The sequence below is a fragment of the Bufo gargarizans genome, chromosome 5, assembly GCF_014858855.1.
Source record: "Bufo gargarizans isolate SCDJY-AF-19 chromosome 5, ASM1485885v1, whole genome shotgun sequence".
Classification (NCBI taxonomy): Eukaryota; Metazoa; Chordata; class Amphibia; order Anura; family Bufonidae; genus Bufo; species Bufo gargarizans.
The window spans coordinates 313,349,821-313,376,331 of NC_058084.1; the positions used below are offsets into that span (position 1 = coordinate 313,349,821).

Sequence of the window (26,511 nt, forward strand, 5' to 3'; positions counted from 1 at the left end):
GGGAGAAGTTGGGGAATGTGTTTTGGGGTGTCATTTTACATATACCCATGCTGGGTGAGAGAAATATCTTGGCAAAAGACAACTTTTCCCATTTTTTTATACAAAGTTGGCATTTGACCAAGATATTTCTCTCACCCAGCATGGGTATATGTAAAATGACACCCCAAAACACATTCCCCAACTTCTCCTGAGTACGGCGATACCAGATGTGTGACACTTTTTTGCAGCCTAGATGCACAAAGGTGCCCAAATTCCTTTTAGGAGGGCATTTTTAGACATTTGGATCCCAGACTTCTTCTCACACTTTCGGGCCCCTAAAAAGTCAGGGCAGTATAAATACCCCACATGTGACCCCACTTTGGAAAGAAGACACCCCAAGGTATTCAACGAGGGGCCTGGCAAGTTCATAGAATTATTATTTTTTTTGCATAAGTTAGCGGAAATTGATTTTTTTTTGTTTTTTTCTCACAAAGTCTCACTTTCCGCTAACTTAGGACAAAAATTTCAATCTTTCATGGACTCAATATGCCCCTCATATTGGGGTGTCTTCTTTCCGAAATGGGGTCACATGTGGGGTATTTATACTGCCCTGGCTTTTTAGGGACCCTAAAGCGTGAGAAGAAGTCTGGAATATAAATGTCTAAAAATGTTACGCATTTGGATTCCGTGAGGGGTATGGTGAGTTCATGTGAGATTTTATTTTTTGACACAAGTTAGTGGAATATGAGACTTAGTAAGAAAAAACAAACAACAAAAAAATATATATTTCCGCTAACTTGGGCCCAAAAAATGTCTGAATGGAGCCTTACAGGGGGGGTGATCAATGACAAGGGGGTGATCAATGACAGGGGGGTGATCACCCATATACACTCCCTGATCACCCCCTGTCATTGATCACCTCCCCCTTACAAAGTCTCATATTCCACTAACTTGTGACAAAAAATAAAAACTTCCATGAACTCACTATGCCCATCACAAAATACCTTGGGGTGTCTTCTTTACAAAATGGGGTCATTTGTGGGGTAGTTATACTGCCCTGTCTTTTTAGGGGCCCTAATGCGTGAGAAGTAGTTTGAAATCAAAATGTGTAAAAAAATGCTCTGTGAAATCCTAAAGGTGCTCTTTGGAATGTGGGCCCCTTTGCCCACCTAGGCTGCAAAACAGTGTCACACATGTGGTATCGCTGTACTCAGGAGAAGTTGGGCAATGTGTTTTGGGGTGTCATTTTACATATACCCATGCTGGGTGAGAGCAATATCTTGGCAAAAGACAACTTTTCCAATTTTTTTATACAAAGTTGGTATTTGACCAAGATATTTATCTCACCCAGCATGGGTATATGTAAAAAGACACCCCAAAACACATTGCCCTACTTCTCCTAAGTACGGCAATACCACATGTGTGACACTTTTTTGCAGCCTACATGCACAAAGGGGCCCAAATTCCTTTTAGGAGGGCATTTTTAGACATTTGGATTCCAGACTTCTTCTCACGCTTTAGGGCCCCTCTAAAATGCCAGGGCAGTATAAATACCCCACATGTGACCCCATTTTGGAAAGAAGACACCCCCGAGGGGCATGGCGAGTTCATAGATTTTTTTGGGGGCACAAGTTAGCGGAAAATGATTTTTTTTTTGTTTTTTCTCATAAAGTCTCCCTTTCCGCTAACTTGGGACAAAAAGTTCAATCTTTCATTAACTCAATATGCCCCTCAGCAAATACCTTGGGGTGTCTTCTTTCCGAAATATGGTCACATGTGGGGTATTTATGCTGCCCTGGCATTTTAGGGGCCCTAAAGCGTGAGAAGTCTGGAATATAAATGCCTAAAAAAAATTAACGCATTTGGATTCCGTGAGGGGTATGGTGAGTTCATGTGAGATTTTATTTTTTGACACAAGTTTGTGGAATATGAGACTTTGTAAGAAAAAAAAATGAATTTCCGCTAATGTCTAAATGGAGCCTTACAGTGGGGTGATCAATGACAGGGGGGTGATCAGAGAGTCTATATGGGGTGACCACCCCCTGTAAGGCTCCATTCAGACGTCCGTATGTGTTTTGCGGATCCGATCCATGGATCTGTAAAACACATACGGACGTCTGAATGACGCCTTACAGGGGGGGTGATCAATGACAGGGGGGTGATCAGGGAGTGTATATGGGGTGATCACCCCCCTGTAAAGCTCCATTCAGACGTCCGTATGTGTTTTGCGGATCCGATCCATGGATCCGTAAAACACATACGTACGTCTGAATGGAGCCTAACAGGGGGTGATCAATGACAGGGGGGTGATCAGGGAGTCTATATGGGGTGATCAGGGGTTAATAAGGGGTTAATAAGTGACGGGGGGGGGGGTGTAGTGTAGTGTGGTGCTTGGTGCTAATTTACAGAGCTGCCTATGTCCTCTGGTGGTCGATCCAAGCAAAAGGGACCACCAGAGGACCAGGTAGCAGGTATATTAGACGCCGTTATCAAAACAGCGTCTAATATACCTGTTAGGGGTTAAGAAAAAAAAAAATCGCATCTACAGCCTGGACAGCGAACGAGCGCGCCTCTGTGTGCGCGCGTTCACAGGAAGTCTCGCGTCTCGCGATATGACGCGTAGATGCGTGACTCTGCCTGGGATGGCCGCCTCCGGATTTTTTTTTTCTCCAAAGTTTTTTTCCTGGAAAATAAAAGTAGACATGTAACAGATCAGTTTTACGGCATTGGAAACACTGTAAAAAGAAAACCCATAAAACTGCTTGCAGCAGTCTTGTGTCCGGCCCCAAAACACAACTGAACTGATGTATCCTGATCATTTTTGTCCCCACTGACAATGAATAGGGATAAAACTGATAGTTTACTTCAGTTTTTGAGCTCCTCTGCTGGATCTCAAAACATGAATTGAAAACACAGATATGAGCTGTAGGCTACTTTCACATGTATATGTATTAAAAGTACTTTTTCTCCAGATCGCTAAGTAAAAGGTATCATTGCATTCATCCGAACTAACTGTACAAGGCATTGCGCCTGGTTTAACAGTGAATTTCACTGTAACATATTCCCTTTAAAGTTCAGAATTCTCAACACCAACTAACATTTTCGTGGTAAACTGTAACAGTCCAGCGGGCTCTCACTGAACATCACTGGTTTCCAAAGGAGTACAAGGTTTTCCATCCCCAACAGAAACCACATGCCCATATGGGAAAATACGTGCACATCCTAATATAAATAGGACGTGTTTCCCTCTTCTCTAGGGACAAATGTTCTTGATTAACGTCACACATTACCAAGTTCTAGTTGGGTTCATTTTGCATACAGTCAGGGACTTCCCCTTTATATTACCTTTAACGTTTTTGTTTTTTTTCAAAGTTCTAAGTTTCTCCTTTTGAAGGTATGTTAAACTTTCTTTCAGTATCTGCCCACACTAAACAAAGTCATCAAAGATTAATTGAATATTTTGTAGATTCCACTACTAAAAAAAGCACTTTATTCTTCCTTAGTTTATGTGCATTTTTCTTTTTGCTGTTATAATTAAGATACTATGATATCTTCTGTGTCAAATAATACGCTAAAGAATAAAGCTACAATCTTGAGAAATATTCTACATTTTAGTAACCTAGAATAAAACAATGAATCCTTGTTTGGGTAGTATTTCACATACAAGAGTGGAAGGACTACCATATGGCTTTTGGAGAGTGGATTTATTTGGAATGGTAATTGGGAGCTATGTTGCATATGAAGACACCCTGAGGTGGCCCCTACAGTGGAAACCCCCAAAAAGTGACCCCATTTTGGAAACTACACCCCTCAAGGAATCCTTCAAGGTGTGTAGTGAGCACTTTGACCTCAAAAGGTGTTTCCTAGAATTTTCCTTCTACGTTCCAGAAGTCACTTTTTAATTTTTCGTTCACATAGCCATGTAAGAAGGGATTTTTTTGTTTGTTTTTTTGCGGGACCAGTTGTATTTTTTAATAGCACCATTTCATTTACCACATCATCACAGCTTGGATCGGGCACAGGCAGGAGCCTGTTCTGCTCATCTAAACCCGGTATAGCCCATTGTTGCATGGCACACGTGTGCAATTCCAGCCTTCTGCCAAGCTCAAGGAGGACAGGCAGGAGCAGTGATGTGTGCTCTTGCTCGTATACCGTACGCTGTTGTCCTATTGTACTCCGTACACTGCTGAAAAATCTCCGATGTGTGAAAACTGTGAATTTAAAGTGCTATAGAAAACAGGACAGCACTTGTTTGCCTTCTGTACAATTTTTAATATATTAGAATTGTGACTTAATCAAGATCCTTCCAGAACAATGTCAAAGTACTTACAAATTTTGATTTGGTGAATCAGATGCTGGAATGCAAAGATATTTCATGCCCTGAGGAGACAAGAAGACAGACTTTCTAGTGATTCTGCATACACATCCACAGCTCCTTCAGTAACAATCAATGATACATTTATTAGCATGCTTTTCTTTTACAGAATAAACTATTTTAGCAGAGTCTTACATGAATATAAATAAATTATTATATGCTTCTGTTACCCTAAATATGACTGTCCTTAATACTTGAAAACATATGAAAATTGTACATATTTTTAACAAGTATAGAATGTGGGCAAATTTCTATACATTTCCCCGAGTGGATTGTCTGACCAAAAATGTAAACAAAGCAGAGGCGCAGGTGGGGGGAGGATATAGTTTGAAAAGTTAAAAAAAAAAAAAAAAAAAAAAGTCACTCCCCTTATGAAAGTCCTGCCAATGCAGTTCTGTAGCATGTGACTCCTGTGATTCTGAGAGTCCCTCCTTGCCATCAGTAAAACTAATTGGATGGATAGCGGTAAATGATTTTGTTACCCCAAACTCTCCGCCTAAGACTAAGAGTGACGCCTGGGGTACATACTGAGTAACCGCGAATCCCACAGCCAAATACAAGGGTGGTGGGATAATAGTGGATGTCCATTGCTTCCGCAGTTGAGATCCTAACTGATCAACTAGGTGCGTTACAGCATGATTATGTTTTTATGCACTTCAAATAAAGATTTGGAGTTTTTAACCACAAGTGCCAGAAGATTTGTCCAGGATTCACAGTATAAAAGGGTGGACGGAACAGACACAACCAAGCCTGGGTTCCTCTAGAGCAGGGTTTCTCAACTCCAGTCCTCGGGACCCACCTACCGGTCATGTTTTCAGGATTTCCTTAGTATTGAGCAGGTGATATAATTAGTGTCCATGCATCAGGACTTACCACAGGTATTTATTCTGTGGGATATTCTCAAATCCTGATCGGTAGGCGGGTCCCGAGGTCCGGAGTTGAGAAACCCTGCTTTTGAGCACTGTGGAGATCCAAAAGGTACTGCTGCAAAAGGGTGAGTTAATACATGTCTATTTACTTTTTTACTTTACCTGGAGAAAATGAACTACATTGCCCAAAAGAGTATAACAATTTTTCTGATACAATATTATTTAAAAAAAAAAAAAAAAAAGCAATGTTTCGCCAAGTGGACAGTGTTCCCCTCAGCAAAATAATATTTCCTTCATGGCCTCTCATCCACCTTTTTCTATGAGATACCAGTGGTATTGAAATTATAGACATATCTGATACTCTCCTCTCACTCCCAATAGGAACTCTCTATAATCTGTTTATTTTCCACATTCCACTAATGCATAAAGAATGTTTTACTCTATAGTCACTCACTAGGATTGTTCTAGTTTTTGTATGCCAAAAACTTTTACAGGATGAGTTGTATTTTTAAATTGGAGAGTATCTAATGTATTGTAATTTTTATTTTTATTTTTTTGGGGGGGTGACCGCATAAAAAAAAAAAAAGTAATTATTCCACTGTTTTTAGATTTTGCTTTAATGGCACTCACTGTCAGTTTGATTAAGGCAATACCGTTGTATATGGTTTGTATTTTTCACTTTTGCACCATCATAACGGTTTTCAAATAATTTGTTTTTGTATCGCCACATTCAAAGACCAAGAACAATTTGAATTTCTTTTTGACAAAGTTGTGTGAGGACAAGTAGTTTTCATTGTAAATAAAGGTTTGGCTGGAAGGAAAGGCCATTTTTTTTTAAATCACTCAAACCCCGCCCCCCTGCCCCCCCAAAAAAATAAAAAAAATAAAATTTCCTTCCCTTTTGGTACCTTTTTATCCAGTCACCCATATAACATATGCTGCAATGCAAAAGTACTGCAGTCTGTCAGTTACATTAAAACTGTTAGCAGATCCTAATAGGCATTTGTATATAACGGTTCTCAGTGCCATTTTTAGGCTCCTCTGCAACCCACAATTGCATCACTTGGGGTAGTGATGGGGTGAGAGAGGCCTCTTTCACAAGTCAGTGAATCACGGACATGTGCTGTCCCTGGTCTACACGGACAGAACATGTACTCGCTGACTTTATAGTGTGCATTAACACATAAAAGGTTTTCCATTGCCTTGGGTCTGTGGCGACGGAAGCATGCCCTCTTTTTTTCCACGATTACAGATACTTCATGCATATTATATTCTAGGTGTCTGAAAACCATGGAGGCGACACGGATGCCATTTTTGTTTGGTCTGTGGTTTTCACAGATCATTGCAAAATACAGTATGCTCTGGAAATTCATTTTCAGCCTAGTAGTGTCTGTAAATTACGGATTACACAAACACTTAAAAGAGAGTGTAGGACAATATTGGAGAGGGAGAGTGGAGGGAGAGCGTCAGACTTCTGAACTACAATTTACCGCCGTATACATAACTTTGCAGTGCACCAAGAGTCATAGCTGTAGAGTTACTGTGCATCAGTATTACGGGCCACTGTTACCTTTAGGCCGATTAGTGATGAAGTTTGATTCGTTAGGAATTAATTTATGTCAAACTTCGGTGATGCAGCGGAATCAAATTTTTCAAAACTTTGCTCATCTCTAGTAATTTGTGACAAAATGATCAGTGGTTCGTCTATGAAGGCTCCATGTTTGGTCCTTGTGTCTGTTTTTGTTCGCTGTGAGCAACACTGTCCCTAGTGCATGACCGTTTTGTCACGTCTCTCCCTATGCGAAGCTCACAGGAAAATGGCGGAGACCGCGAGGGATCAGGGTTTTATAGGGTTATAACTAGCTGTGACATCACAGGGGGATGGCTACCTGCAGATTGGCTGGCTGCATGGCATTATGCGTGATTTCACGTTCCTGGGCTCTACACTTACTTTCACTTTCTAACATGGCAGCTTCTATTTTACAAAAACTGACTCGTTACCACAAAGTCGAATTCGTTTAGAATCCAAGTTTTCCGAAATCCTATTCGGACGTTTTGCTTCGCTCAACACTACTCATCACGGACGTGTGGTAGAGGACTTCGATACAGCGGGGTGCCAGCTGTATAATGCATGCACCCATTAGTGATGGTGCAGATACAGCTACTGAGCCCGTGCCATCACTGTGAATCCGCTCACGAGAACTACCTTTCTGCCGTAACGTACCATTACCGAGCAGGCCAGGATTGGGTTAAATATTGCTCTATTTTGAAAATCAATCGAATCATCAAAGTGACTTTTCAAGAACAATGTTCGATGACCTTGAAACTTGAAATGTATAATACAACCAGTTTATATCAAGTTTAGAAATAGGAAACTAAGTAAGGCAGCTGTGTCATATGAAACTCGAAAGTTAAATGTCGAGAGGAGAAAAAGTAGTCGATGTGAAACATGCTGAGCTATAATGAGAGCTTTTGTTTCACATGAAAAACAGGTGTTGTGGCCCAAGAATCCGAGGTTACCAGTGGAAGAACTGCTTGCACAAAAGCCAGAAATATGTCACTGCCATGTGTTGTGCTGCTGCAAAAGGAAGACTGGGAGCATTTTGAAAAGCATTAAGTGTCAAGAAGAAAGTAATGCTAAGTAGTCAGTATCACATTGCATCCACATCATATTGAAGAATTAACAAAAGTATTGATAAAGTAAATTGAAGGGTGCATTTTTGCATTGCACGCCAATTGCTTGCTACAGATTTCAACGAAACCCACACAATTTACATAACCAAGAGAAATTTACATACTCAGTCTCAATTTTAAGATCTCATATGTCTAGAAAAAAAAAAGTTAACGCTTTCTATCAAAAATAAACTTCTGAGAAAAAAAAAAAACTTCCTTCAGCTTCTCAGTCTAAACTTTATAGCCAACGGCATTCACTAAGCACATTACATTGTAATAGAAATACATACAGGGACACACATATCAGTTAGGTCTAATTTGGTTAGCCATTGGCTAAGCCTTTTGTTTTATTCACTAGAATTTCAGAATCCTGCAACATCAAAGAAAAAAAAAAATAAGAATGTAAAAAATATAAATAAATTACTAAAAATCGGGGTCAGTGGTCTTTAAAGGGAGTCTGTCACCTCCATATGGCCATATACAGTGCTTACATGGCTCTGTAGCACACCTATACAGGATTGTAATGGTACCTTTGTTCTTTTCTTTAGACTTGCACAAGCAGGAAAAACAAAGTTTAATTCATATGCAAATGAGCACTTGCAAGTGCCCAGGATCGGCATGCAGTGTATAGGTGCCCAGGCTGCTCTGCCTTCTTTTCCCTGTACTCCTCCCCAGCCTCTTCCTTTGCCCGCCCTCCAAGTCCTTTACGTCATCGCTAGGTCCGGCCAAGATCCCACGCATGTGCACTGCTTCGCTGGGCTGGGGCATGCGCACGGTTATGCCAATTGTGGGCACTGCATCGCTTCACCTAGTGCGCATGCCCTCGGCCGGACCTATCGACGAGGCAAGAGACTTGGAGGGCGGGCAAAGGCAGAGACTGGGGAGGAGTAAAGTGAAAAGAAGGCAGAGCAGCCTGGGCACCTACACACGGAACGCCGCCCCTGGGCACTTGCAAGTGCTCATTTGCATATGAATTAAACTTCATTTTCCTGCTTGTGCAAGTCTAAAGAAAAGAACAAAGGTACCGTTACAATCTTGTATAGGTGTGCTACAGAGCCATGTAAGCACTGTATATGGCCATATGGAGGTGACAGACTCCCTTTAATCAACCCATAGTGAATCTGAAGGGTCTCAATATCTTCTGTATCATAGATGTCAAAGTAAAAATTTAATGGGCTGGACTGTAAATAAAATCTGTAAATCACCACTTTGAGGTCAGAATCTGAAGATTATACTGTACAGATTGGAATAGATCTGCTTATCTATGTCATGGATAGCTTTTGCAGGAAGTTCCTTTTTTTGTGCTCGTAAAGCCCCTTTATACAAGTAGATAATGGATTCGATCAAGCAACAAGCAAATCATTAACAATCAAATGGGAATGAGGGTTATTTCATATCAAATCGGTTTTGGACAAAACAAAAAACCTACTCTGCTGCAAAATAAGAATAAGGTTCTGCAGAAGCTTAAGTGCATATTGTAAGTAATTATGGTATTGCCTCCTAGTTTTAAGATCTGTATACATGTACTTGGCCTATAGCCGTATGTTTTTATATGTTAAAGAAACTCCTTGGTGACTTTTTATACTTTACAACTACCCAACTCTATACTTTTAGGTAATGGCAACTGTTCAATTCCTTTAAAAAATAGAAGCTAGAAGTATGACTTTTCAGTGTTCTGTTTCATTCATGTTACATGTTTTTATACTAATATAGTATTAAAGTGGAATACAATAGTGTATTTCATAGGCCATGCTTACAGAAACTGGATATTTTAAAATCCATAGAGAATTCATACAGACATTTAAAGTACCATATAGATATTTAAAAAAAATGACTCAAAACTTAGCAAACAACACATTTTATGAAGAGCAAACTGTAAGGTTGCATAGAGGGTCATCAGGATTGACTTCAACAGGAAGCAATATGAAAGACATATAAAGCTAGATAATGGAGACCTGATAAAGCTCATTGCGTTAATGGTAACCAAATAAACAGGGAGGCAGGAATAAACAAGAGCCATTACTTCATTGATGTTAGAAATGGACACCAAGCAATGTGACAGCCAGGACATTCCCTAAGTGCTAACCAAGTCACATATAGAGGACCTACACGTGTTCCAAGTACATCAACATGTAATGCAGCTGGTTAACAATTACAGGCAGGGACTATAAATACAAGTGAAGGGCATTTAAACTACCAGAAGGTTAATAAATATCCTAGTTACTTTATTTGTAGTTTATATAACACAAACACACACAAACCTGTTAATATGGAATCTAAAAGTTTATAACTCAGCAGTTTATGTTGGGTTGGCTGGGTTATATCAATAAAAGTAATTAAATAAAAAGAAGTGATACTTACCTCTTCTCTCTGATGGTCGCATCCTGGTCCTCCCTGCTGCTGATGTTCCTCTTACACCATGTCTCTGCTGCAGCCAATCACAGATATACTGCTGAGGCCAGTGACCGACTGTATGGTGACCTGTGCGCATAGAATGTCACTGCTGCAGCCAGGAAGAGGACGTTAGCAGTGCAGGACTGAAGTGCGACACTGGAGGCAGCAGGGTAAACTGTAAAATGGTAATTATCACTTCTTTTATCACATGTACAGCTGCTGCCCAAGTTTTTATTTAAAGGGGTTGTCCGGGCTTTTCAATATTGATGACCTATCCTTTGGATAGGTCATCAATATCACCCCCGCCAATCAGCTGTACAGGGAGACAGCTCCCTTCTCTCTTCCTGCCCACTGCTGCTGTGCCATAGACATACAGCAGCGAACAGGAAGACAGAAGGGAGACAGCACATGCGCACTGCTCGCGCCGTCTCCCCATAAGGCTGATCGGCGGGGATGCCGTGTGTCGGACCTCCGCCGATCTGATATTGATGACCTATCCTAAGGATAGGTCATCAATATTAAAAAGCCCAGACAACCCCTTTAATATTTCAGCATGGAATATTACACTACACAAATCACTATGTGGCAGATCTACTGACAGTGTATCACTTTGTACTGTCTAAGAATATAAATCACAATTAACATTAGACAAATTTACTATTCTGGCGCATAAACCTTATTAATTTGGAGTGCTGTAAGGCTACTTTCACACTAGCGTTGTTTTAATCCGGCGTTCAATTCCGACACCGGAACTGCCCGCCGGATCCGGAAAAACGTGTGAAAACGGATTACATTTGAATCCTGATCAGGATTTTGATCACAATGAAAAAATGCATTGGAAAAAACGGATCCGCCATTTATAGACTAACTTTTTTTTCACATTTTTCTGGTTTAACATGCAAAAGCCGGATCCGTTTTGACTGAACACACGGGGCCGGATCCGGCGTTAATGCAAATCAATGGGAAAAAAGCCTGATCAGGCGTTCAGTCAGTCAAAGTGTTCAGGCTTTTTGGCCGGAGGTAAAAATACTGCATGCTACGTTTTTCTGAAAAGCCTGATCAGTCAAAAAGACTGAACTGAAGACATCCTGATGCATCCTGAACGGATTACTCTCCATTCAGAATGCATGGGGATAAAACTGATCAGTTCTTTTCCGGATTTGAGCCCCTAGGACGGAACTCAGCGCCGGAAAAGAAAAACGCTAGTGTGAAAGTAGCCTAAATTATTCTCCAGATTTATGCTACAATGCTATCCATGTCCAAAAATGTGTGCCAAAAAATGTGTCCATGCGCAAAAATGAAAAAAAGTCTATTCTAAGTTTACGCCACCCAGTAGGTGCGGCTTCACTCCAAAAATGCGCCAAAATTTAGGTGCATTTTTGGTGCACAGGGGGGCATTTAATACCGGGCTCCTTTCCTGCAAAGTCTCCTTGTCGGACGAGGCGTAAAATGCTTAGAAAAGTGTATCCACGCCAGTTTTTGGCACATTTTCAAAAGTAAATCTGCCTCATCGTATTTTAAACATTTCCAAAATAAAACAATCAAGAAATGTGTTAATAATCATGACGCTCATGACCTTGTTGTCACAGGCAGCTACTCCATTTAACCCCATTTCTTAAGTTTAATATGACTTGCAGTGGAGGTGAAAACACCTGATAGTAGCACAGGAAAGCAATTTATTTCACTGCCTCCATTTGTCTTCACCATCTTCATGCTTTGAAGAAAACTGATTTTGTTGTAGACATTTAACTCTCGCTTGTTTCAAGTCTTGACAATCTGGAAATCCTACAACTTGTTCTGTGTTTCAAGCTCTCACTGTATCGGTTTAACTGATTTTTGGTTTCAGGAGAGGCAACAATTTCATCTAGTTTTGGTGGTTAGGAATTGGATTGATCAGCACCTTTCATTTATCGCACTTACACGTATCTATTATGTGTAGTAAATATATGAGGTCACATACAGATATAAAATGGCCCCTTTCTAGTGATGGCCTTGCATACACACACTGCTCATTTTCTATCAAGGCTGGTAGGTCTGTACAATGTATGCGTGCAGATATAGCAAATATACCCCGTGGGACACTTCTATCAGAACGGGATACATTTTTTGGACTAAATATTTGCAGTTGAATTTTTGGTTGTATTTCTTTTTCATTTCGGCAGTACTAAGCCATTGAAAATTACCATAAATACAAAAAATATTGTTCTTCTGCAGCAGTCAATATAAATGATAAAACATCCTATATAGGCATATGATCTGTGGTTAGTTTACTGCTGCTGTTTACTGCTTTACACCAGAATATCTGACCAATTTCTGTCCAATCCGACCAATAGTTGGTGTGTATAACAAAAGATCTGTGTGTGTAAACAGCCTTTCTGACCAATGATTGATCAGAACATCTGTCAGATAGATAATCTGTTGATGTAAATGCACCCTTACTTTCACTTTGAGCCATTATCTGCCAGATATGCATATCCCTCATCTTTAAACTACTAACAGCTCATAAACACTTTTCTATAATCAGCAAGATAAGAACTAAGCTATAATATAATGAGTTTTTATGAGGTCAGGAAATTAAGGAGCCATAAGCTGAGTTGCCTAACAGGAAACCGTACAAACACAGAGCCTGGTACTAGAGAATCTTGAGGCTGTACAGAGAAAGGGGCTGACATTTCTTAAAAAAAGACCAAATAAAAAAAATAAAAAAATGTATTTTTAGCTCAAAATGAGTACAATGCGATAATTACTACAATAAAGGGAGCACGGAGGGCATTATTACTGTAAAGGGGGCACAATGAGGATTATTACTATGAAGGGGCACAATGGGGATTATTACTGTGAAGGGGCCACAATGGGGATTATTACTGTGAAGGAGCACAATGGGGATTATTACTGTGAAGGAGCACAATGGGGATTATTACTGTGAAGGAGCACAATGGGGATTATTACTGTGAAGGAGCACAATGGGGATTATTACTGTGAAGGAGCACAATGGGGATTATTACTGTGAAGGGGGCACAAAGAGGGCATTGCAACTGTTAAAGGGGCACAATGTGGGCATAACTACTGTGAGGGGGCACACATCTGTACAAAACTACTGTGAAGGTTTTACAATGAGGGCAATACTGAGGGGGTACAATTTATTTTTTAAGTATTGGGGGGGGGGGTGCCAGAGAAAGGACCCGCCCCAGGTGCCAAACACCCTAGGCACGCCACCGCATACAATGGGGGCATATCGCTAGAATATGCCCCCATTGTCGGATAAGTTATACCTCTGGGACCCACATCTACAACGAGAACGGAGTAGGGAAATTAATGGACGGCACACTCATTTCAATGGTGCTGCCGAAAATAGCTGAGCACTAGCTCGCCTATTTCCGTCTGCCCCATAGAAATGAATGGAAGCAGGGGTCGCGTGTGCGCAGAGCGCTCCCATTCACTTGTAAGGGAGCAGTGGGGAGCAGCGCTTAGTGGTGGACGGACCCCGGGAAACCCGGGGTTCTCCTGCCACAGCTCTACCTGGTCCGTTCTCCTTGTAGGTGCTTGTCCCACCATCTTAGTGATATGCCCCCATTGTACATGATGGGAATATCCCTTTAAAGAGCCAGGAGAGGAAGTACATAACATGCAGTGACTTAAAAAAAAAAAAAATTATTATATCCAGAAAAAACAATCCACCCGTTATTCATATATAGGTTGCAAATATGTGATTAACATTTTTTGAAGTAATTGTCCTTTTAAACATTTTTTGTACATTATGGGAGCCTTGGTGTCCTAAGAGTAATTCCAATCAAAACTAGTGTTTAGTTGAAAATGTCTACATAAAATGTACCTAAGTAAAGCTTAAAGGGAACCTATCACATTGTACAACCTCTGAGCAGCATGGTACAGAGAAGACTGATTATTTATATACACTTACAAAATATATTTGCCAAAATGTTCTCTTCATTATTGGTATAGAAAAAACTGTACTTTCAAGACATTTGGGGTCTAAGGTTAAAACATTGTACAATTAAATGGAAAAGCCTGAGTACACCCGACATCATTTTCTTGCTTACGCAGCAATATCCAATTCATTGTTTTATTCAGATCTTTTAGAAGTAATTTCTTTTTGTCCCAGACACATTGCTAAACACACAATGATAATATCATGAAACCGAACCGTGCAGAAATTCTGGCACATAGGTCAGTATACAGTATACTCATTGGTTTAAGCATATTGAAGCAAGACTCTGATTGGGTTGGTTTGCACATATTTTATCCTCCGAGATTTGGTAATTCATTTTTTAAGAAATTCTACTTATAATAGGCTCTGTATATTTTGTTCTGCAGGTAAAACTGCAGGTGATAAATGTTTCAGTGTAGTCACATCAAAATATCTGTTCTACGGGACATTATACTAAAGTTCATCATCAAAGCATTGAAACATTCTGCCTAACAGTATTTCTGTCTTAGATTCCTTTAAGGCGTTGTGTCACTTCAGCGTGGCATTGATCATGTAGAGATCGTTAATACAAGCAAGCACTTACTAATGTATTGCGATTATCCATATTGCCTCCCTTCTTGGCTGGATTCATTTTTTCCATCACATTGTACACTGCTCGTTTCCATGGTTATAACAACCCTGAAATCCAACCGCATTGGTCGTGCTTGCACACAATAGGAAAAAGCAAAGGAGGCAATATGGACAATCACAATACTCTAGTAAGTGTGTTGTATTAACTTTCTGTATGTGATAAATGCCCTTGGCTGAAGAGAGGCAAGCTCTTTAAAAGGCATAATTTTTGGAACACTTATTGAGAACAAGACACTGACTTATAAGATTAAAACCAAACTATCTTAAAGATTCCTGACAGTGCAGTGTTAGATTAGACCATTGTCAAGTAAAACATAAGAAAAATAGGATTAAAGCTGGCTTAACGCGTTCGATGTATGTCGGCAAACTGGTTGATTTTCCCATTCACGACAGGAATCACAGATGTTGTTCAGCTGGATTAACATGTGTATGGGCAAACTTAACTCCATAAGTAGTTATAACCTAAAATGTTAAAGGGTTTGCATGAACACTCGTTCCTAATAACTGACCGGTGTACATGTGCCATCGATCACCCACTGCAAGGTGAAAGCATAGTTGGTGCGGTAACCAATAACATAAATGAACGCAAATTAAATCAGACACAAGGATCAAAAGAATAAATATTTTATTTCAGGACCTGTAATATATGTATTCTGCAGCACAAGCACATTTACACTGATAGAAGCACATTTTTTGCTTTGCTTTAATTGTAGTATTAAATGGCATCTGTGTTGATCCCATGTTCATATGTGCCCACATTGTTCAGAAAAACGATGATTTAATATACGCAAATGAGCCTCTAGGAGCAACGGGGGTGTTACCATTACACCTAGAGACTCTGCTCTCTCTGCAACTGCTGCACCATCTGCACTTTGATGGACAGGGCCAGGCAATGAAGACATGATCACACCTAGAACTGCCAAAGTGGAGAGGAAGCGACAGTTGCAGAGGGAGTTGAACCTCCAGGTGTAACGGCAACACCCTCATTGATTCATTGGGGGCACATATGAACACAGGACCAACAAGATGCCTTCAGCTGCCAAGTGCACAAGGGGGTTTTGTGGAACATTGGCTAAGAGCAGAAAATGATATAAAATAAAGATGTTTACTATACACATGCAATTAAAACCACCCCTGCTCCAGTGGTCCCTGCTGGTCCTGCAGAGATGACGTCATGTACATCATTCACATGACTGCTGCAGTCAATCACTGGTCTCAGCAGCCATACTTGGAAGTATGGCATGTGACCATTGACAGTAGGGACTGGCTGCAGCCATAAGAATGATGCAGATGACATGCCTGGTGCAGGACAGATGGATACTGCTGAGTTGGCACTGTAGAGGGGGGGGGGGGGAGGGGATTAAGGCCTGTTTCACATTGGTGTTAATGGTTCCGGCAGGGGAGTAGCCTGCTTGACCCGTAACTGCTGTGTGCAGCCGTGCGCTGCCGGAAATCCGTCCGGCCCCATTCACTATAATAATGGGGACTAGCAGAGATCCGGCCACAGAACAACAAATATGCAGAGAGGCGGCTGAACAAATACTGCTGCACACAGCGGTTCCTCTGCCGGAAACAATTAATACCAGTGCGAAACAGGCCTTAACAGGTAGGTTATTTCTTTCTTTTATACCATTTTGTGCTCATAGCCAATTATTTTAAAATCTCAAACAGCCCTTTATACTACACACAGGATATTTGAAAATTACATCTTTAAAAAAAGAAAAATACAGTAATTTATCTTACTCTTCTGTACAAAGGAGAATCTGAGAAAACAGTTGCTTTCTTGAGAAGGCTTGTTACTGGATTGACCCCGTTTTCAGATCTTAAAATCATAATCATTATTAGGTGGCTATTTTTCTATAATGCTCCAATTCTAACATGTAACATATCCTTTTCATTTGAAATATTACGTAGCCAAAAAACTGTTTTCACAAATGATTTCCAGGAAAACATGCGACAATAGATCTAGCTCTAGAGTTAACCCGAAAGTTTAATTTGTTTTGCTATATGCAAATAACTATTTGCCACCTGGCTTGTCCTTTCAGATTTGCCGCCCCTTATTTGACTTTTACCGGCAACTGGGGACCGAAATAGCCCATTTTCAAGGACATTTTAATTTCGGTGTACATATGTTGTCAGCGTGAAATCTGTCAGTGGTTGCATGAGGGAACACTGAAAGTCTGGAGGATGTCCATCATGCCATAATAACTCTGCATCTGCCTGCCGCAGCTAACATGACTCATGAACATTTTCCAAGCATAAGCCCTGACAGTGTAAGAAAAGTATAGTTCATAGGCCAGTAAACAAGGTGTTGAGATAAAACAGCAGATGCACTTACCAGAACCATGTGTCTTCTAAATTAAAGGGGTTGTCCGGGTACAGAGCTGAACCTGGATATATCCCCCTTCTTCACCCAGGCAGCACCTCTGACATGAGCATCAGAGCATTTCATGCTCCAAAGCTCTCCCTTGCCATGCACTGAATGGCGCAGGGCAAGTGCTTTTTCATTAGATCCGGTGACATACCGGGTCTCTGCTAGGCGGAGGCTTCTAGTACAACGAATAGGGCAGCGCTAAAGCTCGCCCATTAGTGCCGGAGACGTCACCGGGAACACTACTAGATGGAAGCCTCCATTTAATGGGTGCAACCTCCTGATCGGCAGGGTTGTCGGGTGTCTGACTCCCACCAATCACATATTGGTGGCCTATAGGTCATTAATATTACAGACTTCAAAACCCCTTTAATGCTTGGCAGAGGGAAACGGAAGGCAGTAGAAAAAAAATAAAAATTTGTAATCTGGACTACTTATTTGCTCATGTTTTACAGCAGATAATCATAATTTCAATAGCAATGAATAAGGTTGTGGTGATAATTCATTCCATAAGGCTGTCTGGAGTCCAATACAAAAATCTAATATGATTCTCTTCCAAAAAGTTTTTTTTTGGGTGATCCCCTCCACAGACTGGTCTGAACACATTCTATCTCCATAACAGAGAAAAAGGACACATCTCCCCCATGGATTTCTATAAAGTGTGTGCAAAGAGGTACCTCATTAGGAAAGAGAACCATCTCACTAGCCCCACCTATTGGAAGTGGCTCCCTATGAGTCAAGATCCGACTTTCCAAGAAGCCTTGGGATTTGAGAAGGCTAGCTATCCATTCTTAGACAGCTGTTTCAGGGTGCTCACTCCTCATCAGTACAGAATAGAATTCTCACTGGCCCAGTGGGGTGCCTTGGAAGCAGTTTGGGTAGGGTGCTAAATATCCTTAAAGATATCAAGCCTGTATGGAGACTTACTGGAAGGAGACTTATTGGCAATGCTCCATGGGAAACTGATATGCAAAATATACCGATGACGATGAGGGTCAAGCACCCCGAAACATGATGAATATCTGGCCTGGCTATGTTCCCTTTTAAAATCCCATGGCTTGTTTTAAAATTGGATTTTAAGTCATGCGGAGCCATTGTCAACAGGTGGCAATGGCGAGATGGTCCAATTTCTTGGGAGATACCCGTTTATATATTCGTTTCCCATGGAGCATTACCAATAAGTCTCAATACCATTGAGTACTTCCAGTAAGTCTCCATACAGGACTGGTCTCCAAGAAGAGTCAGCACCCAGTCTAAAGTGTTTAGTCACTGCAGAAACAGTTAGGCTGCTTTCACACTAGCGTTCGGGTTTCCGTTCGTGAGCTCCGTTTGAAGGAGCTCACGAGCGGACCCGAACGCAGCCGTCCAGCCCTGATGCAGTCTGAATGGAGGCGGATCCGCTCAGACTGCATCAGTCTGGCGGCGTTCAGCCTCCGCTCCGCTCGCCTCCGCACGGACAGGCGGACAGCTGAACGCTGCTTGCAGCGTTCGGGTGTCCGCCTGGCCGTGCGGATCCGTCCAGACTTACAATGTAAGTCAATGGGGACGGATCCGTTTGAAGATGCCACAATGTGGCTCAATCTTCAAGCGGATCCGTCCCCCATTGACTTTACATTGAAAGTCTGGACGGATCCGTCCCAGGCTATTTTCACACTTAGCTTTTTTTAGCTAATATAATGCAGACGGATCCGTTCTGAACGGAGCCTCCGTCTGCATTATTATGGGCGGATCCGTTCAGAACGGATCCGCCCGAACGCTAGTGTGAAAGTAGCCTTACATTTTTATTTTTAACATTAGTCAAATATTTGCCTAATCTTTTCCACAGAGGGCCAGACATAAACCCCGCATAATATTGATTTCATGTGACGTGTATATGCTGCTAGATACAGAAATACATAGTTTGGGATCCTCACCACAATACAGTGAAGAGGCTGCTATACAGACAGATAGAACGCAGAATAACCCAGAATGCAGTAACACAGTGTCCTTCCTGTCTTCTTCACAGGTACCACTCCGATATTTCTTAACCCATGGGAGGCTTCAGATCTTATATGCCCCACCTTTGGAAGAAAATTAACATGGCATAGATCCACCAAAAACTTTTCAACAAAGCACTTAATTTACTTACAAGATTCTTGTTTATGTGTGCATAAAATCCACCCTGGGCATTAAAGTAAGTAAATTAAGTGCTTTGGTGAAAAGTTTTTGGTGGATCCATGCCATGTTCATTTTCTTCCAAAAGTGGGGCATATAAGATATGAAGCCGCCCGTGGGTTAAGAAATACTGGAGCGGTACCTGTGAAGAGGAGAGGAAGGACATGGTGTTACCGCATTCCGCGTTCTGTCTTTGTAGCAGCCTCTTGACTGTATCATGGCACGGACTCAAAACTATTTATTACATACAAAAAGGAGAATTTGGATAGTCTCCATACGTGGACCCTGAAGCAAAATACAGATACCCACCAAGTAACTTTTAGCTAGAAACAGAATAATAAAAATTCAATATACCATATTTTTCATATTTTTCAGCCTATAAAGATGTGCCTGCCCATAAGATGCACCTAGGTTTTAGAGGAGGAAAATAAAATATATATATTTTTCATTAGACCTCAGCTCAGTGCCCCAATAAGACACCTAATGTTAATAAGGCCGCCTAATCAGACCCCCATGCTCAGAGCAGACAAAAAAAATAATAAAAAAAATAAACTTACCTCTTCTGCTCCAAACGCCACCGCCACTCCTGACATCTAGCACTCTTCCTGGTACTCCTGCCGCGCTGTGCTGTGACCCAATGTCACAGAGCACTGACGTCCTGAGGAGAAGACTAGGAAGTGGTGAGTACAGAACTCGGGCAGCGCTGCATTCAATGCTCCCCGGTCCTCCTGTACTAATGAGGTAATGTAGTAGCTAGAGTGGATATGGCCACCACTCTAATGCCAGATGTGACCAAATCACACATCACATCATCTTGCATCAATACTGTAATGTACTTGTATATACACCTTGTAGGCGCAAGGGACCGTCGTTGACGGAAGGTATGTGTTGCCGAGCGTCACAGTTTTCATGTGTCAGCAGCAGTTTCTGTTTGACACCTTGCTATTTAGTATAGCTGTAATAGCTGATCCGGAATGGCTCTTACTGGGAAGTAGCCAAAGTGCTAGGTGGGTGACTACTCCCCACTTTCCAGGCCGGGTTTTGAGAGGCCTATAAAAAACAGCCAGCAGTGTCAGGTGGTGGTGGTGATCTCTGTCTGACATTGGAGCTCCGTCAATCTCTGTGGAATCTGAGCCTTGTGCCAGGCTGGAGGCCTGAATCCGGGAGGACTGCTCTGTTCTCTGCTATGCCGACCGGGTGTGGATTAACACCCAGGATAAAAGGTGACTGTTTTTGCTTTTTGAACTGTCCAGGTGTGAACGAACATCAAAATCGCAAATGGGTTGCCATAAGGGTCCATTCACATGTCCGCAAAATGGGTCCGCACCTGTTCCACAATTTTGTGGAACAGGTGCGGACAGATTCATTTTCAATGGGGCGAGAATGTGCTGTCCGCATCCGCATTTGCAGATCCACACTTCCGGAGCCACAAAAAAATAGAACATGTCCTATTCTTGTCCGCAATTGCAGACAAGAAAAGGCATTTTCTATGAGAGTGCCGGCAATGTGCGGTCCACAAAATGCGCAACGCACATTGCTGGTGTCCGTGTTTTGCGGATCCGCAAAACACAGACGTGTGAATGGACCCTTAGTGTGAAAAAAACCCACTGTGAAACTGGTCTTTGCCTCTATACTGCGTCCGCTTGTCCTGTCTACCAGAGCGAATCCCCACAACCTGTAATAATACGAACATTAGGGAACTGGTTGCTATAATTTTGCAACAAATATTAATATATTATCCTTACTAACTTCCTGTTAATATCACATTTCTCACCTAGCAAGAGGCAATAGTAAAGCAGTTTGTCAGCAGTCGTGCCATTTCCCCATAGGGGATATTATTTATGACATGGCAAAGAAAACAGGAAAAAGTTAGTAGTGAAGTCGTTTTCCTGTATGATGTAGTAGAAAACAAATCTAGATATCTAGAAAGTTAGAATCATTCTTCCTGATATTGCCCGTGAATTGCAGATTCATACTATTATAATTGAGGAAAGCAAAAATGTTTTTCCCGTTACCCCTCCAAATAATCAATATAATGGCCGAACCCCAAAAATAGGGTTGGAATTATTCAGCAAATTTTTTTTTTCCCATAAGGTCATGTAATTATTTGCAAAGGGGAAAATCGTTTGCAAAATATTTTTTGTGCACTCTCTCTGTATAAGACAGGGCTCCCTTCGTTCTAGAGATTGTGGGGGTCTCCGTGTTCACACCCTGACCGATCAAAATTTTTGATAAGTCTCTATAACATGCCAAAATTTTTTGAAGAGCTAGTGACCCTTTAATTGCCTGTGCAGAGTGCTTTTTATCTGTGATATTTCTGGTAATGCTGTACATGTGTAGATTTTGTGGTCCACTGACTAACCAGATGCTGTATTCCCCTTACATCAGAACATTGAATTTGCATTCCTTTTGGAGGACAGCCAAGAAACAAATCACGTTACAGCCAACCTTGTGCATTAGAGAGATGAAAAACGCAAATTATTTTCCTGAAGACACGCATTGCATGTGCAATCATCAAAAATGGTATACCAAGTTTTATGGATACAGTAAATTAAGACTTCACATGGACAGTAAAATAATAGGTTTCAAACTAACACAAAAAGAAAAGTCACTGGCCTAACAAATATATATCTTACCCACAAATACATGACAAATTTGCCACTTTTAAACAAGGCCCACTTCACACAACATACACTTCTTGAGCTGGCCATAAAAATAAGGAATCTGCCATACACTATTGCATTGATTTACATCCAGATATAATTTATTATGTAATCATCTTGCTTTTCTTGCTTTCATACATTTATGTCTTTATATACACTCTACAGGGGAAATAAATCATGAGGGAAATTTCTGAATTCAGTTTTGCTTTGAGTCTACGTTGCCGTTATTTGCTCCAATTTATCAAATGTTGCACGGTGTTTGATAAATTTGGCGTATCTTTTAAAAATAACACTTTTGTCTATAGATGTTACATAGTTTTTATGTGTGCAGCCCGTCTACTGGATTAACATTGCTCCCTTTTTTACAACTTTTTGAAAAGTTGAAGTTGATAAATCTGGAATGCACCTAATCAAACTTGCAGTACCATGCTATTTGTGTAGCTCCCGATGCACTGGGAGTTATAAAAATCAGCTCTTCATCTCCTCCTCCTAAACCATCATTCTTTGCTAATCCATCTTGAGAGATAAGAGACTGTCAAGCTCACTAAAGGACTAGATTCTAGCTGCCTGTAGATGTCTAAGGAGAAGGGAAGGAGTAAAATAAATTAGCTGCTAGAGGGAGAAAGAAGCATTTTTTTTCTGATTACATTTCTTAAATTCACCTTTATTATGGATTTGTGTAAAGTTTGTAGATCGGTTAGTGATCATTTAAGTATCCTAATGTTGCTGGTAAATTCAAAGTTACAGACAAGTGCGGGTGAAAAGATAATACAAGAATAATAAAAAGAAAGGCAGTTCTGCTTACCTCTAACATTGGTCTGGCACTGTCATGTATAGACAGAATGTGAGTAATGTTATTCTTCTGTAGCTGTTCAATATCTCGAGCATCTGAAAGGAGGGACAGAGGGGGTTCAGTAAAAAAGAAAAAAAAAAATCTGAATCATCGCTGTGGAACAAAAAAATAAAATAAAAAATTGATATTTTTAAATTACAACTCCGATTAGAGAAGTTACTTAGTTAACCAAGTGGAGCTTTACAAAAAGGGTTACCTACGATCAAATAATAGGACAGCACACTGACCTAGATTTATTATACAGGAAATTGAGAAGTTTGTGAATGGCATTCCTATATTGAAGAAAATGGAAGCAAACATTCATACATTAACATAACCATTGTTATTTGAATTAGAAGTCCAATGTGCTATCCACTGCATCACAAAGCCATAACCATTATTCTTAAAAGGTGCTGTTGAGCAAACTTTTTTGTTAAAGGTGAGATGTGATAAATAAATAAATAAAAAAATGTAAAAATTTTGAAATTCATTCTCACCACACCGATTCCCTGCTAGTCCTGTTACTTTAGCAGTCTCTACTTCCTGGTCCCTCCTGACACAGGAAATGCGACTACTCAGCCAATCACCAAGACCCACCTTAGCCAGTGAGTCGAGCTGTTTTAACCAATTCCGGCCAAACAAATTTGTTTCCGTTAACGGGATAGTCATTACATAATTACATAGTTAGTATGGTTGAAAAAAGGCTAAGTCCATCAAGTTCAACCAAGGGATTGGAATTAAGGAAAAGGGAGTGAGACCCATACTTCTACATTTTCATAAAACATTAATATTGTTTAGTTTGAAGAATTCATCTAAGCCCTTTTTAAAACAACTCACTGTTCCTACTGTGTCCACGTCCTGAGGTAGGCTATTTCAGATTCACAGCTCTTATGGTAAAGAAGCCTTGTCACCACTGTAAACTGAACTTTTTCATTTCCAGATGCCTCTCCCATGCTACCCTTTGTCTTTTGAGGGGATTTTACATGGAACAGCTTTTCACCATTTTTTTTGTGGCCCATTTATATATCTGTATAGGTTAATCTCAAATCTAAATAAATTTAATTATTTTAGCCTGTCCTCATAACCAAGACCCTCTATCAGTTTAGTCCACCTTTTTTTTTTTTTTAAGCAAACTGCATGGGCCCTGATAAAATAATGAAAGCACTTCTACTCACCTTTTTAAGACTATTCCGATCCAGCGGTGCCGCTCCTTCCTCTCCCCAGGATATAGCGGTATTGTCCCATACACTAATGCAGCCAATTACTGGATAAAACATTCCTCTGGTTCAAGAAAAAAAATTACATTAATTGGGGAACAAACAGAACTCATACAATGTGACCTCCTTTACATCTTTTTAATTGCAAACCCTTTAATTCCCAGGCTTCTGTTCTGCCATCCAAGGTGGCCGCACTGCTTATCTGACTACCTGATGCAAACTGTACATCGGTAGCCCAAGACATTTCCTACTTGTCGAGTCCTGCTCTTCGATTAGCCAGCTCTGTTCACATAAGCAGGGCTGGCTAATCCAAGGGCAGCAAAAGTGTCTTGGCATACCAAATGCACAGTATGCATCAGGCAGTCTGAGAAGAGATGCAGCCATTTTAGAGCTCAGGAATTCATGGATCTACAGTAGGCATGATCAAATGGATTTGTACGCACATGAACATATTCTCCGTCTGATGGACTATCCTTCTATAGACGATTCCTCACTGTGCCAGCAGATTAACATGGCCACACATGTTGCACGGCCTTAATCTCGTGCATGTGCAGAAGATATGTCTACACAAAGGAATCAGCGATTGTATGCACTTTGCTAAAATTTGTTTACTGGTGCATGCAAATTCACTGATGCAAATTCGTAGGCATAACATCTGAGCGTGCGCTGATACTCGCATGTAACAGCGCATGTGCGGAATTATCAAGGCCACAGGAGATGTATGGCCATGTTAATCTGCCAGCAGAGGGAGACTAGGCATCTACAGATATGGGGACGCTCCCTCACAAGATAAACAAATCTATTTGTACAAATCAATTTGCTCATCCCTAATCTACAGCTAAAAAGATGGAAAGGAGAGCGCCATGTAATAGTTCTGTTTGTTCCCCAGTTAATGTGATTTTTTTTTTTTACTGAAGGGTTATTTTAAACTGCAGTGGTGCACAGGATGTCCTAGGCAGCCACAATAATACATCACTGCCTGCAGTCTGAGGAGATGAGGGAGCAGTGTCGATTAAAAAATAAAATAAAAAATAACCCCTTTAATCCATCAAAAAAATTGTGCGACTCGGCATTCATTGCATTACTTGTACTAATTTGGAGTTCCAGCCTGCAGTATACTGTATACCTGCTTCACTGGCTTAACGTTTGCATAAAGCTTGTTTCTATTTGGCACATGTAGTCTTTACACTGAGTGAACACAACCATATTTTTGCATTGCATTTTTTCCCCATTAGTATGCAGGTGGCATGGGGAGCCACGAGTATAAGACTAACACAGTGCACCACGCTGCACTGTCTTGACTGCGTATAGTGTCAGGTTGTGGTGCATCTAGGTCTGCACTATGACCTGACACTGTGCAATATCAGGTCATAGTGCGGCATGATGCAGGCAGCAGTGAATGCAGGAAGAGCGCTCCATCCAGGAGAGGCAAGTTCATTTATTTTATATGTGATGTGAGGTCTGATGAAGACTGGGGGCCTGATCTGAGGTCTGATATAGATTGGGGGTCTGAGTGGGTGGTTGGTCTCATCTGAGGTCTAATAAAGAGTGGGGGTCTGACCTTTGGTCTGATACAGATTACGGGTCTGATTGAAGGGGTCTTATCTGAGGTTTAATAAAGATTGGGGGGTCTGACCCGAGGTCTGATACAGATTAAAAGTTTGATCTGAGGTCTAATAAACAGTGGGGTTCTGATCTGAGGTCTGATAAAAACTGGGGGTCTCATGAATATTGCGGGATCTAAACTGAGGTCTAATGAAGATTGGGTATCTAAATTTGGGGGGCCTGATGAAAAATATTTATTTCTTATTTCCTCATCTAAAACCTAGGTGCGTCTTCTAATCAGGTCTTATAAAGTGAAACATATGGTAATCTGATGTAGCATTAATACTGCTACATTTTAACACTATGAATTCCCTGTTTCAGAAGAAAAGAAGCTGATGCTGGTCGGTAGCAGCTTATTCCCATAGCGCCTTAGAGAGTGAGAGTATATGTACAAGGTGGAGCGGGATGAAATAGCTGTAGATCAAACAATCATACAAATAATTTCAAATAATATTTCTATGTATTTTAACTATATAATAGTAACTTATTTTTAGTACTCCAACAGCATTTCTAAACCAAGCAGAGAAAGCCCTACTACCAGCATTATTATTTTTAGAGCAGTAATGTCAGTGCCCAGGGTCGTACATGTTATGCATTAGGGAGATTAACAACATAGCTTCTAATAGCACACAGAGCAGGCAGAAAGCAAATACGCTGAATACAAAAGGCTAGTTATATAGCCAGGAGCCTTACAAAACACCTAATGAGATGCTACTTATGCCAGTACAAAATGTATATGGGAAGATGAATCTTCCAGTTACACGGACAGGCTTTTTGAGGCTCATGATGATAGGTGGAATTAA

The 26,511-nt window shown here is 40.8% G+C and overlaps 1 protein-coding gene across 2 annotated transcripts in view; it reads right to left on the reverse strand.

Moving 5' to 3' along the window:
- Positions 1-26,511, reverse strand: part of DUSP22 (dual specificity phosphatase 22) — a 65,321-nt gene that overhangs the window by 20,000 nt on the left and 18,810 nt on the right. Inside the window, exons 3-5 of one of the 2 annotated variants that reach the window (XM_044292817.1) lie at positions 23,135-23,179; positions 22,860-22,942; positions 4,310-4,359 (exon numbers count right to left, since the gene is read on the reverse strand). In XM_044292817.1, the coding sequence (XP_044148752.1) occupies positions 4,310-4,359; positions 22,860-22,942; positions 23,135-23,179 (178 nt within the window). The remainder of the gene's footprint in view (positions 1-4,309; positions 4,360-22,859; positions 22,943-23,134; positions 23,180-26,511) is intronic. The other variant, XM_044292818.1, reaches the window with a different exon arrangement.